The 17,500-nt window shown below is 38.7% G+C and overlaps 1 protein-coding gene across 15 annotated transcripts in view; it reads left to right on the top strand.

Moving 5' to 3' along the window:
- The window catches only part of SVIL (supervillin), a 766,609-nt gene that overhangs the window by 323,069 nt on the left and 426,040 nt on the right, over positions 1–17,500 (top strand). For all 15 annotated transcript variants that reach the window (XM_053713887.1, XM_053713886.1, XM_053713892.1 and 12 more), the window contains one exon: positions 1,116–1,740. In XM_053713887.1, coding sequence (XP_053569862.1) covers positions 1,116–1,740 — 625 coding nt within the window. The remainder of the gene's footprint in view (positions 1–1,115; positions 1,741–17,500) is intronic.

The following is a 17,500-nucleotide window of genomic DNA, read 5'->3' as shown; positions in this document are numbered from 1 at the left end:
TTCTTTGTACAGCTTCTGTATACCAGCACGGATATTCTCCTCTGTCTTAACAGGGATATTTGCTTTCCTCCACACTTCCTGCAGTTTAGTACTGGTAGATTTAGCAGCATCCGAAAGGGTTTTTTTCATTTCCTTGTGATGGTAAATAAAAACGAAAAGTACTTATTCCTTTGAAGGGAGCCAAGCTCCGAAAAACTCACCACTAGGCACCTTTTCTAGCAGCCAAATTCCTCTTTTGGTTCCCATTTTAAAGTTCAATTACCTGCAAAAGATGAAAGAAATGCATGAGAAGACCATTAGTGTAAAGCACTTCAATGTTAGAAATTTCACTAGTTTGTTATAAAAGTGATCAATGTGTGCAACCCCTAAATATTATCCAATCTTCTTGAAATTTGGTATATATATCTTTTACATCACTGAGACTCGGGCGTAAGCAAAGTCATATGACAATCACATCTTTTGAAAAATGAAACACCCTAAGCAGCACGCTGCTACACCCTTTACACGTCACCATCTGATGCTTGACATTGCACATGTTGTGAGGCTTGTGTACAGCTGCCATGTAAACCCATTTCATGGAGCTCTTGTGATGATTTTGCTTCCAGAGGCAGCTTGGAACTCTTATACTGAGTGGTGTTGCAGCTGATAGGCTATTTTTGCATGCTATCTGTGACCCATTGTACTGCCAATGTTTGTCTATGGAAATTTCATGGACATGTGCTTGATTATATGTACCTGCTAGCAATAGGTGTGGGTCAAACACCTGAACTCAATAATTAGTAGGGGTGATCATACATTTGGCCATATAGTGTGTGTATATAAGGTGCTAGAAATATACACTTGTCCTGAACTAGTCCGGAATTGCCTTGTACAAGTAAAACATTAGTTTATAATTCCAAGTTGAATAGCCATTTTTTTTTCTCCTTCTGGTAAACTGCATTTCTCAACCTCCTTCATACATTGTGTGTACACAAGATCTTTTGAAGCATATGTATGCCATTGAAATAGGGGGGGGGGGGACAAGTTTAATCTTAGAGAATTTTATTTTGTTTATTTTTTTTAAATAACCCTCATGAAATGTTTCTAAAATTGTTTTGCCTCTATCTTTGAAATAGGAAATAAAAACAAAGAAGACAAATCCGATTCATTGGGATCAAATTCTAGACTGATTTGCCAGCTACAGCCAAAAGAAACGGCATCTGAAACCCCTTATATTTCTGGACAAATGGAGGGACACGAACAAGAGTCCAGAGCTGAAAGAATGGCCAGGTATAAGGCAGAGCGTAGACGCCAGTTAGCAGAGTTATATGGACAACCCTGTGACTCAGAGCTAGATTCTGAATATCAGTCCAGGTATTCACGAACAAGAAAAGGCAGAGAGGCGCTGGAAAGGAATACTGGCTCATTAGAAGAGGACAGCAAAGACAGCAGTTCAGATTACTTGAACAGACCAGAAAGTAAGGAACAGCGCAGGATTCATCACTATGAATCTAAGAATCACAACTTTAATGAGAATGTTTCTGACAGAGACGCACTGCAAAATTTAGAAAACAATAACAGACTTCGAGGAATCACAGAGGTAGATGGCTTCTCTTCATTTTCTACAATAGGGCAAGAAATCGCTTTTGGTGATACCCCACAGTCACCCAAGTTTCCTCGTTGTTCAACCCAGACATCACCAAAGTGTTCATCGCCAACCTCATCTACAGATCAGCAGATGCAGAGTGAAAGTAGACAAGGGTAAGCAAGGTCTTCATTTGTTTTGTATAAAGGGACAGCAAACGCCTTGTAATTACAATACATTCTGTTGTGAATAACATCAACCAAGTCTTTTTACTGCTATTATTTTCAATAGCCAATCTCCACCCACCATTTGCTTTATTTGGAGTCACCCACCTGGGCTTTAGTCTAACGAGGTAAAACAACCCTTCAAGTGTAGCATAGCTCCCCTTATAAAAGGTAAATCCCAAACCTTAGATTAGAAATGTAAAGAAATTAAGGGTGCCTATTTTTTCAGCTACACAGGTTACACTTGCATACAATTGCTTTATTATATAGTAGTTATAAGATGTATTAGTGTCTACAAAGACACTGAAACCTAAAGAAACATCGTTTTGATACAATCCAAAACATCAAAGAACCACCGGTGGTCTTAAAAATTCTAAATAATAAACTTAAAAAGTTAAAATGCTGCTTTTAAAAAGGCTACAATATATTACCTTTTTAAAATTGTTGCAAAAATGTGGCAAATATAGAAGCAAGAAATATAAAGTGGCATTTTTATATATATATATATATATATATATATATATATATATATATATATATATATATATATATATATATATATATATATGTTATTTGCATAAAACTAAGCGTTGACAGATTTCAACCTCCAAATAGTCTTGAGACTGGATCCTTTTCGTTGGTATAAGTCCTCTTATAATACTTGTAGGCAGTTAGGGAAATGTAAATAACAATTTGAACCTTTTCGTTGGTATAATCCCCAAGTCTCCTTTTTTCGGATTAATTTAGGCAAGTCTTACTGTTAGTGTGTGATACGGCGTGCATAAATAAAGATCATCAAGTAGAGAGAGAGGACTCAACGGAATAAGAAAATCTTATTCTCAGCTCCAATCTGTAGCAGTTACTCACACCAAACCTTCGGCATTTTCCTTAACAGGTCGAAAACGGTTTCCATGAGCTCTGGTCACATGGTTAGCTGGTGGCCAATGAGATTAGCGGATTACCAGTGTTATCTTCCCACACGATAGTCACCGTTTGCTAGAGCACTCTGATATCCTATTTCGTAAATCAGCATAATTTCCACAGATCTCATCACAAACGTCACTTCTCAAGCAAAACAGCGTTCTGCTGTGGGCTGCTTGAGCAGCTTAGAACGGCAAACACTTGAAACAAGTAAAGGAGCTTTCAGCATAAAATATTTTAACCTTCATAATTGAAAGTCAACTTTTATTGGTTTCAATGGTCAATCACAAACGCTAGGATTGACTTTTACTTTAATAGGCGCACCCTTAATTTCTTTACTTTAGTCTAACAACAAAGCTAGCCAGTGTCATCAGCTAAAGCCAATTAGGATAAGATATGTAGCTGATTTAACCTTGGCAAGGTGCATTTCAAAAATTAATGTTAGAAATTGCCTTTCAGAGTGAAATTCCATGAGCAAAATAAAAAATGAAAATAAGTTGTTTGCTTACTATATTCTGAACTGGTCATAGAATAGTATGCATGTGGCTGAGGATAATTGTGTTTTCAATGCATATTGGTAGACGTATAGCTTTGCTCCATTTTCAAGTAGACAGACATTTCCTGGAAAAAAGAAATAATAAATTATATATATATATATATATATATATATATATATATATATATATATATATTTCCTTTTGTTGTTGTTGCTTTTGATATTTAATTACTAAGAAATGAAAACACACGTGAACAGTATCACTTTTAATGATTGAATATAACCATTTTGAACTTTAAAGGGACAGTCAACACCAGAATTTTTTGTTTTTAGAAGATAGATAATGCCTTAATTACCCATTCCTTAGTTTTGCATAACCAACAGTTATGTTTTACCTCTGTGATTACCTTGTATCTAAGCCTCTGCAGACTGCCCCCTTATTTCCCTTCTTTTGACAGACTTACATTTTAGCCAATCAGTGCTCACTCCTCGGTAAATTCACGTGCATGATCTCAATGATATCTATATGAAACACATGAACTAATGCCCTCTAGTGGTGAAAAACTTTCAAATGCAGAGGCGGCCTTCAAGGTCTAAAATTATCATATGAACCTCCTAGGTTTAGCTTTCAACTAAGAATACCAAGAGAACAAAGCAAAATTGGTGATAAAAGTAAATTGGAAAGTTGTTTAAAATTACATGCCCTATTTGAATCATGAGTTTTTTTTTGGACTTGACTATCCCTTTAAACAGTTGATAGTGAAACACTTGATAGTCTCTAAATGGGCCTTTGGTAATTCAATAGTTTTATAAGCGACTGTCCAGTGTGAGGAGTGTGGATTTGCTTTGCTATACCTGTACAGCAATTTAAATTAAAAAAAAAATTGACACCTGCCTTATTTTGGGCTGTTTCTACCTAAATGCAATACAAACACTTCAAAAGTCATTATCTAGAAACTATGCACAAATATTTGTCAGATCACAAACATGTCAAGTGTTTCCTAAAATTATTTAAACTTAATGCAATACCATATTTTGTTTGGATATTTCTGTCTTGGATAAAAACATAATTTATGCTTACCTGATAAATTCCTTTCTTCTGTTGTGTGATCAGTCCACGGGTCATCATTACTTCTGGGATATAACTCCTCCCCAACAGGAAATGCAAGAGGATTCACCCAGCAGAGCTGCATATAGCTCCTCCCCTCTACGTCAGTCCCAGTCATTCGACCAAGAATCAACGAGAAAGGAGTAACCAAGGGTGAAGTGGTGACTGGAGTATAATTTAAAAGATATTTACCTGCCTTAAACAGGGCGGGCTGTGGACTGATCACACAACAGAAGAAAGGAATTTATCAGGTAAGCATAAATTATGTTTTCTTCTGTTATGTGTGATCAGTCCACGGGTCATCATTACTTCTGGGATACCAATACCAAAGCAAAAGTACACGGATGACGGGAGGGATAGGCAGGCTCATTATATAGAAGGAACCACTGCCTGAAGAACCTTTCTCCCAAAAATAGCCTCCGAAGAAGCAAAAGTGTCAAATTTGTAAAATTTGGAAAAAGTATGAAGCGAAGACCAAGTTGCAGCCTTGCAAATCTGTTCAACAGAGGCCTCATTCTTAAAGGCCCAAGTGGAAGCCACAGCTCTAGTGGAGTGAGCTGTAATTCTTTCAGGAGGCTGCTGACCAGCAGTCTCATAGGCTAAACGTATTATGCTACGAAGCCAAAAAGAGAGAGAGGTAGCAGAAGCTTTTTGACCTCTCCTCTGTCCAGAATAAACGACAAACAGGGAAGAAGTTTGGCGAAAATCTTTAGTTGCCTGCAAGTAGAACTTGAGGGCACGAACTACATCCAGATTGTGTAGAAGACGTTCCTTCTTTGAAGAAGGATTTGGACACAAGGATGGAACAACAATCTCTTGATTGATATTCCTGTTAGTGACCACCTTAGGTAAGAACCCAGGTTTAGTACGCAGAACTACCTTGTCTGAGTGAAAAATCAGATAAGGAGAATCACAATGTAAGGCTGATAACTCAGAGACTCTTCGAGCCGAGGAAATAGCCATTAAAAACAGAACTTTCCAAGATAACAATTTTATATCAATGGAATGAAGGGGTTCAAATGGAACACCCTGTAAAACGTTAAGAACTAAGTTTAAACTCCATGGCGGAGCAACAGCTTTAAACACAGGCTTGATCCTAGCCAAAGCCTGACAAAAAGCCTGGACGTCTGGATTTTCTGACAGACGCCTGTGTAACAAGATGGACAGAGCTGAAATCTGTCCCTTTAATGAACTAGCTGATAAACCCTTTTCTAACCCTTCTTGTAGAAAAGACAATATCCTAGAGATCCTAACCTTACTCCAGGAGTAATGTTTGGATTCGCACCAGTATAGGTATTTACGCCATATTTTATGGTAAATCTTTCTGGTAACAGGCTTCCTAGCCTGTATCAGGGTATCAATAACCGACTCAGAAAAACCACGTTTTGATAAAATCAAACGTTCAATTTCCAAGCAGTCAGCTTCAGAGAAGTTAGATTTTGATGTTTGAATGGACCCTGTATCAGAAGGTCCTGTCTTAGAGGTAGAGACCAAGGCGGACAGGATGACATGTCCACTAGATCTGCATACCAAGTCCTGCGTGGCCATGCAGGCGCTATTAGAATCACTGATGCTCTCTCCTGCTTGATTTTGGCAATCAATCGAGGAAGCAGCGGAAAGGGTGGAAACACATAAGCCATCCCGAAGTTCCAAGGTGCTGTCAAAGCATCTATCAGAACCGCTCCCGGATCCCTGGATCTGGACCCGTAGCGAGGAAGTTTGGCGTTCTGGCGAGACGCCATGAGATCTATCTCTGGTTTGCCCCAACGTCGAAGTATTTGGGCAAAGACCTCCGGATGAAGTTCCCACTCCCCCGGATGAAAAGTCTGGCGACTCAAGAAATCCGCCTCCCAGTTCTCCACTCCCGGGATGTGGATTGCTGACAGGTGGCAAGAGTGAGACTCTGCCCAGCGAATTATCTTTGATACTTCCACCATTGCTAGGGAGCTTCTTGTCCCTCCCTGATGGTTGATGTAAGCTACAGTCGTGATGTTGTCCGACTGAAACCTGATGAACCCCCGAGTTGTTAATTGGGGCCAAGCTAGAAGGGCATTGAGAACTGCCCTCAATTCCAGAATGTTTATTGGAAGGAGACTCTCCTCCTGATTCCATAGTCCCTGAGCCTTCAGAGAATTCCAGACAGCGCCCCAACCTAGAAGGCTGGCGTCTGTTGTTACAATTGTCCAGTCTGGCCTGCTGAATGGCATCCCCCTGGACAGGTGTGGCCGATGAAGCCACCATAGAAGAGAATTTCTGGTCTCTTGATTCAGATTCAGAGTAGGGGACAAATCTGAGTAATCCCCATTCCACTGACTTAGCATGCATAATTGCAGAGGTCTGAGGTGTAGGCGTGCAAAAGGTACTATGTCCATTGCCGCTACCATTAAGCCGATCACCTCCATGCATTGAGCTACTGACGGGTGTTGAATGGAATGAAGGACACGGCATGCATTTTGAAGCTTCGTTAACCTGTCCTCTGTCAGGTAAATCTTCATTTCTACAGAATCTATAAGAGTCCCCAAGAATGGAACTCTTGTGAGAGGAAAAAGAGAACTCTTCTTTTCGTTCACTTTCCATCCATGCGACCTTAGAAATGCCAGAACTAACTCTGTATGCGACTTGGCAGTTTGAAAGCTTGAAGCTTGTATTAGAATGTCGTCTAGGTATGGAGCTACCGAAATCCCTCGCGGTCTTAGTACCGCCAGAAGGGCACCCAGAACCTTTGTGAAGATTCTTGGAGCCGTAGCCAATCCGAATGGAAGAGCTACAAACTGGTAGTGCCTGTCTAAGAAGGCAAACCTTAGATACCGGTGATGATCTTTGTGGATCGGTATGTGAAGGTAAGCATCCTTTAAATCCACTGTGGTCATGTACTGACCCTCTTGGATCATGGGTAAGATTGTCCGAATAGTTTCCATTTTGAACGATGGAACTCTTAGGAATTTGTTTAGAATCTTTAAATCTAAGATTGGCCTGAAAGTTCCCTCTTTTTTGGGAACCACAAACAGGTTTGAGTAGAACCCTTGTCCTTGTTCCGACCGCGGAACCGGATGGATCACTCCCATTATTAACAGATCTTGTACGCAGCGTAGAAACGCTTCTTTCTTTATCTGGTTCGTTGACAACCTTGACAGATGAAATCTCCCCCTTGGGGGAGATAATTTGAAGTCTAGAAGGTATCCCTGAGATATGATCTCTAGTGCCCAGGGATCCTGAACATCTCTTGCCCAGGCCTGGGCGAAGAGAGAGAGTCTGCCCCCCACTAGATCCGGTCCCGGATCGGGGGCTCTCGGTTCATGCTGTCTTTGGGGCAGCAGCCGGTTTCCTGGCCTGCTTGCTCTTGTTCCAGGACTGGTTAGGCTTCCAGCCTTGCCTGTAACGAGCAACAGCTCCTTCCTGTTTTGGTGCAGTGGAGGTTGATGCTGCTCCTGTTTTGAAGTTCCGAAAGGGACGAAAATTAGACTGTCTAGCCTTAGCTTTGGCTTTGTCTTGAGGTAGGGCGTGGCCCTTACCTCCTGTAATGTCAGCGATAATCTCTTTCAAACCGGGCCCAAATAAAGACTGCCCCTTGAAAGGTATATTAAGTAATTTGGACTTAGAAGTAACATCAGCTGACCAGGATTTTAGCCACAGCGCCCTACGTGCCTGTATGGCGAATCCTGAGTTCTTAGCCGTAAGTTTGGTTAAATGTACTACGGCCTCCGAAATGAAGGAATTAGCTAGTTTAAGGACTCTAAGCCTGTCCGTAATGTCGTCTAGCGTAGATGAACTAAGGTTCTCTTCAAGCGACTCAACCCAAAATGCTGCCGCAGCCGTAATCGGCGCGATACATGCAAGGGGTTGTAATATAAAACCTTGTTGAACAAACATTTTCTTAAGGTAACCCTCTAATTTTTTATCCATTGGATCTGAGAAAGCACAGCTATCCTCCACCGGGATAGTGGTACGCTTAGCTAAAGTAGAAACTGCTCCCTCCACCTTGGGGACCGTTTGCCATAAGTCCCGAGTGGTGGCGTCTATTGGAAACATCTTTCTAAATATTGGAGGGGGTGAGAACGGCACACCGGGTCTATCCCACTCCTTAGTAACAATTTCAGTTAGTCTCTTAGGTATAGGAAAAACGTCAGTACTCGCCGGGTACCGCAAAGTATTTATCCAACCTACACAGTTTCTCTGGTATTGCAACGGTGTTACAATCGTTGAGAGCTGCTAAGACCTCCCCTAGTAATACACGGAGGTTCTCCAATTTAAATTTAAAATTTGAAATATCTGAGTCCAATCTGTTTGGATCAGAACCGTCACCCACAGAATGAAGCTCTCCGTCCTCATGCTCTGCGAGCTGTGACGCAGTATCAGACATGGCCCTAGCATTGTCAGCGCACTCTGTTCTCACCCCAGAGTGATCACGCTTGCCTCTTAGTTCTGGTAATTTAGACAAAACTTCAGTCATAACAGTAGCCATATCTTGTAATGTTATCTGTAATGGCCGCCCAGATGTACTAGGCGCCAAAATATCACGCACCTCCCGGGCGGGAGATGCAGGTACTGCCGCGTGAGGCGAGTTAGTTGGCATAACTCTCCCCTCGCTGTTTGGTGAAATTTGTTCACATTGTACAGATTGACTTTTATTTAAAGTAGCATCAATACAGTTAGTACATAAATTTCTATTGGGCTCCACCTTGGCATTGGAACAAATGACACAGATATCTTCCTCTGAGTCAGACATGTTTAACACACTAGCAAAAAACTTACAACTTGGTTATAATCTTTTTTAGCAAAAAAACGTACTGTGCCTCAAAGAGGTACTAACGATTAAATGACAGTTGAAATAATGAACTGAAAAACAGTTATAGCATCAAACTTTAAAACAACAAAACTTTTAGCAAAGGTTTGTTCCCATTAGTAAAATAACATAATTAAATTTGACATAAAAAATACAAAGCAACGTTTTTATTCACAGTCACTATAAGAATTCTCACAGCTCTGCTGAGAGAATTTACCTCCCTTCAAAGAAGTTTGAAGACCCCTGAGATCTATCAGAGATGAACCGGATCATGCAGGAAATATAAAAGTAACTGACTGGTATTTTTTGATGCGTAGCAAAGAGCGCCAAAAACGGCCCCTCCCTCTCCCACACAGCAGTGAAGAGAAACGAAACTGTCACAATTAAAGCAAAAAAACTGCCAAGTGGAAAATAATGCCCAAATATTTATTCACACAGTACCTCAGCAATGTAAACGATTCTACATTCCAGCAAAAACGTTTAACATGATAAATAGTTATTAAAAAGGATTAGTGACCTTTAACAGAGTAGTTCCGGTGAAATACCATCCCCAGAATACTGAAGTGTATACATACATGTCGTTTTAACGGTATGGCAGGATTTTCTCATCAATTCCATTCAGAAAATAAAAACTGCTACATACCTCAATGCAGATTCATCTGCCCGCTGTCCCCTGATCTGAAGCCTTTACCTCCCTCAGATGGCCGAGAACAGCAATATGATCTTAACTACTCCGGTTAAAATCATAGTAAAAAACTCTGACAGATTCTTCCTCAAACTCTGCCAGAGAAGTAATAACACGCTCCGGTGCTATTTTAAAATAACAAACTTTTGATTGAAGTCATAAAAACTAAGTATAATCACCATAGTCCTCTCACACATCCTATCTAGTCGTTGGGTGCAAGAGAATGACTGGGACTGACGTAGAGGGGAGGAGCTATATGCAGCTCTGCTGGGTGAATCCTCTTGCATTTCCTGTTGGGGAGGAGTTATATCCCAGAAGTAATGATGACCCGTGGACTGATCACACATAACAGAAGAAACTACAGTTGTTTGTGGAAGTAGGTCTCTGTTTGCCAATAGAACTGTAGGAGTTGTTCTTATGAGCTAGAGAGAAATTGAGACAAGACTTGTGTGCTGTGAAAAAAAAAATGCAATCTCTGTTTTAATAACTAAAAGTTCAAGTATTTTTCAAGCAAAAAATACCAACATGTTTGTTTGCCACTATGAATGTCTTTTTGTAAATAGTGAAATCCTCTGTGATACCACATAAGGATGGGCGTGTTTCACAACATTCGAAAAATGAAACTAATTTTTATATGTTCGTTCATTTTGAATGTTTGTATAACGTATATTTGTTTAAGGTAATAGTATTTATAATGCTTTCTTTAAATGTAATATTTGAATTATCTATATTCGAAATTGAATGATTCAAATTGATATTTATTTATGTATCAATTTACTAAATTCCCTACCACATGAACTATTGAACTTCTGAAAAGTATTGTTAAATCGAATATTACATTTGAAAATTCGAATGTGGACATTCAATCTAATTATGAACAATTGAATTTCGAAGGGGCATTCGAAAACTAAATATCATTAGATTATAGAATTTTTAAGAATATTTGTTATCAACATTCGATTATGTAAATCTAGTTGCCACAATAACATTCGTTCTAACATTCAAATTTGAATATAAACATTCACCCATCCCTAATACCACACTCAGCCTAATTTTGGATGGTACCCTCAGTGTGTTTCCAATTCTAAGGTTAAGAAAACCTGTTGGTCAGCTGATGTGCGATGTACTAGATCTTCTGCTAGAAAAACTAGTTTAGTGCAACTTTTGACTATTTTACTCCTTTAAAGCTTCAAGTTTACTCTGTCCTTCAATTATTGTTTTTTAGATCTCTTTGAACATGTTTTTTGTATTTCTTACTCCTTTTTCCAATGTTAGTTTCCATATCTTTGTTACCCAACAACATCTGTTGACCTGAGCACTCCCTTGTTGATTTGTGAGTCCAACAGAGCTCATTCAGGTTTCCACTTGCATATATCCTAAACATTTAAAATCTAAATCCATGCAAATCTTAATTGGGGGGAAAAATCCTATAACAAATCTCTCAAAACCTCTGAGTTAAAATGTGTTTTTTCTGATTTTCATATTAGACAAACTTTGAAATGTAATCCGAGCTTTTCTAGCATTGGCGAGTCCAGAGACCATAATAATGATTACCTAATACGCAGCTGTTCTTAGCAGCCTTGGCTTCAGTTAGCGACTGTGCAGGTATAATAGCAAGTAATGTTCCCAGGCTTGCTAGTCAACATAATCCTTATTTCCAAGAAAGTAAATGAAAAAGGTTGTGCTTGTTAAGTGGGCAGTGTTTTATCCCAGTAAATTAATTTTAGATTTTAATATAAAGCTCTCCAGATTTTTATTTTATACTAGTCTTTGCCAAGTTAGAATTTCTTTTTAGAGCGCTTGATTCTTACAATAGCCTTTTGCATGGGCATAGACCTGTTTCTCTATTCCAATCCTTAAAGGGACATACTACTCATATGTTAAATCACTTGGAAGTGATGCAGTATAACTATAAATAACTGACAGGAAAATATCACCTGAGCATCTCTATGTAAAAAAGGAAGATATTTTACCTCACAACTTCCTCAGCTCACTAGAGTAAGTTCTGTGTAAAAAGTTATCTTTGTTACTGCCCAGCTACAGGTAAAAAGCAATGAACAGTAGCCAATAAGCATCAGCAGTGCTGAGGTCATTAACTATTTTACTGTAATCTCATGAGATTTCATGTAAACTCCCTTAAACTGAATAGGGAAATAAGTGTGCATGAAGTTTGCTCCTTTGCGGGTCCCGGGACAGACATACTGATGTGCTACTTAAAGCCCTTTACAATGGGGTGTAAATACTTAGGACATTTTGAGGTAAAATATCTTTTTTTTTTTTTTTTACATAGAGATGTTCAAGTGATATTTTCAAGTCCGCTTTTTACAGCTATGCTGCATCAATTTAAAGTTTTCCAACATTTGGGTATCATGGCCCTTTAAGTTACCCCAATGAGGCCAAAGTTCAAGTAATTCCCTGCTTAGGTTGTCCAGTGGTTTAAACCACTGATTTTGGTCTGTATCACTCACTGGGCCTAATGTTTCTCCCTGGTCTTTATGTAAGTGTTTAGCAGAACTTTCTAGACTTAAACTTAGGATTGTGGGTAAGGACGACCAAGAGTATATCAGTCTGTTTAGTTTTTGTTTTCGCTAAGCAGCATTTGGTTTATTGGTGTAAAGTTTTTGCAGACTATGCTGTCTGAGACCTACTTATTGATTGTTTTTTGACCTAAAATTATGTTTTCGTATGCACTGCTTTTGGTATGTACCACCAGTTCATTAAAGGAGCCCAAACTTTTTCTTCCATATTTCAGAGCATACAATTTTACAGTATACTTCCGTTATCAAATTGTACTTTGTTCCCTTAGTATTCCTTAGTATTCTTTGTTAAAATGAGCAGCGTTGCACTACTGGGAGCAGCCACTTAGCAGCTAACTTTCAGTGATGCATTTCTGCTCTTGAACCTACCTAGGTGTGATTTTCAACAGAGGATATCAAGAGAATGAAGCAAATTAAATAATAGAAGTTGAAATGTTAATTAAATTTGCATGCTCCATTTAAATCATGAAAAAAAAATCATAACCTTTTTAATCAAGAATGAAATAAAAAAAATATACCTAGATTAACCCATTAGTGACCAGACCATTTTTCAATTTTCTTACCGTTAAGGAACAGGGCTATTTTTAAATTTCTTTTGTGTTTAGCTGTAATTTTCCTCTGACTCATTTACTGTACCCACACATATTATATACCATTTTTCTTGCCATTAAATGGACTTTCTAAAGATATCATTATTTTCATAATATTTTCTAATTTACTATAAAATGTTTTATAAAATGAGGAAAAAATTGAAAAAAACATACTTTTTTTGAATTTTGACCTCCAAAACGGTTACCCATCTACAACCACCAAAAAACAACCATGCTAAACAGTTTCTAAATTGTCATTTTTTTGCAGGTTACAGGGCAATACATACAAGTAGCACTTTGTAATCCTCCCCCTTGACATGTGCAATTTTTGAAAAACGTATATGCACTTTATTCTTAAGTGTAGTCAAATGTGGTAATGTTGTAAAGGTAGTAAACACAGAAACAGACACTCATACACTGAAACACACTCACACATAAGGATTCACATATAGACACTCTAGCAGACACACAAACACACTCGGCACTTGTTTACATTGACCTGACAAGTAATGAGGAAGCCTACAGTTTTGTCAAAAAAGGAGATTTACAAGTCAAAATATGGAGTTCTGATTATCTTTTTGTCAAGGAAGGTGCCAACTAAATGATAACAGCATGCAATGGCTGAAAGGAAGGGCCCTGAACTGCCTAAACAATAATTTAAAGGTTAAGTGGTGGATTGGTGACACTCAGACACCAACAAAAGCACAAAACAGAAACACTCACAGGAGGTAACATTTCTGCACATTGCCATCCCCTAAATCAACAGCGTGTGACATGCATGAAAAACCCCCCAGAAAATAAGAGTAATTTTTAAAGAATCATATTTGTAAATGTGCAAACAAAATACTTATGTTAATTCAAAATTGTACATTAATGATCTGTCAAAATGGATAGATGAAGAAAAGTACTGTTTGGGTGCCCCCCCCCCCCCCCCCATTTTCCCTAGCCAAGAGCACCACTTCAAATCTGGTATACAAATGTTCCCATCTGTCAGATGTACTTATGAATTTTGAAAATGCTGTACTCTATATGGTCTTGGTGAAACCATAAGCTGTGGTACTCTGTCTCATACCATTAGATTTGGTTAAATGCAGGATTTAGGCTTGTTTGTATGCATTTCAAAATTAAGTCGGCTGCAGTGTAAAATGAACAGTGTTTAGTTAACCTGTATGATTTCAGACAATGAACAATCTTAGCCTGATTGTATAACATTTTATGCAGATGTAAAAATCTTAGATAAAATGACTCCTGGCATCTGGAAAGTCCTTGCATTAAGGGGCAGTAAACTGAAATGTAATTAAAATATATATTTGAATTACAAACAATCCTATCTGCCAAAAGGGCACCTACCATTTGTGTATTGAGGAAAAATTACTGCATGATTTTATACATAGAATTTCTACAGCATTGTCAAATAATCATAAATACACTGCTTTATATTGCTATACAATAGACCCCTTATCCCACCATACAACTACCACACTGAAGATACAATCCGAAATTACACAAAGAAATAAAAACATTTACTATGCAAGTCCTACCTCCTCTGCAAATGAAAGTTATCTACCGTCTGACTCACTGTACAAACTGAAGTGCCAAGTCTGTCTCACACTGTGCATAGTGGTTTAGTGCATTCTCAAATGATAATGCTTTACTCTTTGTAATAACATTTCCTGCACTCAATAGCACTCTGCTGTAGTGTCCTCTGATGGCTGCCAACATAACTTTTTTTTTTTTAAATACTTGCGCTCGTCTCATGGGGCCCTCTGACCCAGTGGGCCCCTGACAGGAGTCACCCCTTTCACCCCCTGATGGTGGCCCTGCTGATATCTGTCAGGAATTCCTGAATATCCCTTGACTTGTGTGTGTCTGTGTGTATATGTATATGTGTGTGTATATATATATATATATATATATATATATATATATATATATATATATGTATATATGTATGTGTGTGTGTATATATATATATATATATATATATATATATATATATATATATATATATATATATATATATATATATATATATATATATCAAATTTAATGACGGAGGGGACGCAATTGCTATTTTGAGCTTTTTTAGAAACAGGGAGTATCCAACCAGTTGGCTTCTAGGCTAATACTGGTATGGTCTAGAGTATATCAAATATCTGGTGCAGACCCTTATATAAAATAGAAGAGTTTATGTAGAGAGAGTAAATCCTGGAAACAAAAGAAAGACCAGGATGAAAGACAGGGAATTCAGCACTCTTTTTCAAAATTTAAACTAAAGCTCAAAAGGGACTGTCAGATGTGTCAACCAAAGAATGCTAGTGTAGCTGCAAAGGAGAGAACTCCCTGGCACTAACGGTATAATTACAAAATGTGTATGCAAGTAGGTAAAAAATGCCAAAAGACCCAAAAGGTATATATGATCACTTTATAAAGATGTTGAAATAGCATAAAAAATATAACATACTTACAAACCTGACCGGTCAGGGGATGGTGTCTATACATGAACATAAATCATTGACATGATATGTAATTGTTAACACAGGCCTGAAAAACCTATGAGTTTACTGCAGAATTAGAATGGGGAACAGTAATCAGACTACTACACCCTACTGCTGACGGCACCTTAGTATGTAAGGCTGAATGCCGGGCAGATTTATAACTGGGATCTAAGTAGTTACAGTTAGTGTGCCCCAACACATGTGTAGATGAATTGATACAGCATTAATTATACATATACATGTTACATAAAAGATATATTACTGGGGGACAAAAAGTCAAGCTACTACACCCTGCTGCGTACGGCACCTTATAAATGTAAGGCTAAATGCCGGGCAGGTATTGGGATGGGATCTAAGTAGGTTGCTGTAATGTGCCCCAAAATATGTACAGATATCTTATTACTATGCAAGCAAACAGCATGAAACAATATACAGCCGGCTCTGCTGGATAATCACATAGAAGCAGCTACTCATGCTGTCGGGTATGAGTGTCCCTAAGGTAAAATTATGCAAGCTGGAAAGTTAGCCGTGAAGCAGATAAGGGCATATATGCAAAGCACAGGGTTCAGCCTCAGTGTAGCGTGATATTAGTAAGCCTCAAGCATTTGTTAGCAGTAGCGTTTTCCTTAGAGAACTTAGCATATACCCTCTCATCAGGGTAGCATCATCCAAGTCAGTCAGGCAAATGCCTATCAATCAGGCAGTGAAAAAAGCAGTATACAACCTGTTTCCTTCGTATTTTCCGGTGACTGGTTTTTAATAGATGAGCCTCATTGAGTATTTAGGGAACTCCGTTCTAGAGATCCATCAAGCGTGTTTGCTTGCAGCGTGTCTGTTCCGTGTATTCAACACCAATCACATGCTCCGGTCGGCTTGTCCAATGCCGACGCGCGTTTCACCCGCTAGGTATGTCGGGCTTCGTCAGGGCGTGATGACGTAGGCAGTATTTCGTCTCCCTTTTAAACTTTACTGAATGGCACGCCCCTATTGAGAAAGTCTCACAATGCTTCATTAGCGGTGATGGTCAGTGATGGGGCAAACCCCTTGGAATGTGCGTCAAATGATACATATATAGTAATGATACAGAGAATTAGAATATACTCATTTAGAACACTTACATGCTAGAATAAAGAGATCATATACACCAGAGAAAAACAATTGGGTTTTGGTCTGTAAATAGTGCTGATAAAAAATCGTAAAACATGTAATTTACCTATTTAACCTTAGTTGCCCTAATAGGTTGTTAGTGAAAGTACTCTAATACTTAAAGATGTATAGTGTGATATAGAATATAAGGGCATGTTTGGACTGGAAAAAACTATGGAATGCGAATGATGAAAACAGCCATATTTTATAAAAAACAGGCCATGTCAATTCTATCATTTAACCCTTTGGGTATCTGAGTTTGGAGGATCATAATCCACCTGCATTCCTTCTGGAGGAGGACCTGATCATTGTCGCCTCCTCTATTAGTGATGCCTCTGTCAATGCCTATGAATGAGAGGGAGTCAGAGATACAAGCATGAGCATCTTCAAAATGCTTGGCCACATTACTCTTAGGATTCTTATTTTTGATGTCATCTCTGTGCTCAGTAATCCGGTCCTTAATGGCTCTCCGAGTTTTGCCCACATAGAACCGTGGGCAGCTACAGGAGAGAAGATAGATGACACCTTCAGTATTGCATGTAATGTGATGCTTTAGTTTGTATGTGTGGAAAAAACTTTAGTTTTTACCATGTATTTGCACGCCACACATCTTCCACATGGATGATTTCCCGTGGATCTGTGTGTAGTAAGCCAGTCAGTTTGTCTTTTAGGTGATACAAATTGGCTTCTCACCAATTTGTCCCTAAGATTAGGTGCTCTTCTGGCAGTGATGTTTGGGTGGTCTCCCACCTCCTTGGATACCCCTTCATCACTTGTTAAGACATGCCAGTTTTTTTCAAGTATCGTTCGCAGAGCTGACCAATGGCAGTTATAATCTGCGATCAGTCTGATAGGGCCTTGCACAGGTTTCTCCTTTGGTATCAGAAATTGCTCACGATTTTGGTGGGCTGCTTCACTGAGAGCCTTTTTAACGACTCTCTTCGAGTA

The sequence above is a fragment of the Bombina bombina genome, chromosome 5 (genome assembly GCF_027579735.1).
Source record: "Bombina bombina isolate aBomBom1 chromosome 5, aBomBom1.pri, whole genome shotgun sequence".
Classification (NCBI taxonomy): Eukaryota; Metazoa; Chordata; class Amphibia; order Anura; family Bombinatoridae; genus Bombina; species Bombina bombina.
Note: the sequence above shows the minus strand (reverse complement) of the source record. Positions and strands in the feature narration are given on the sequence as shown.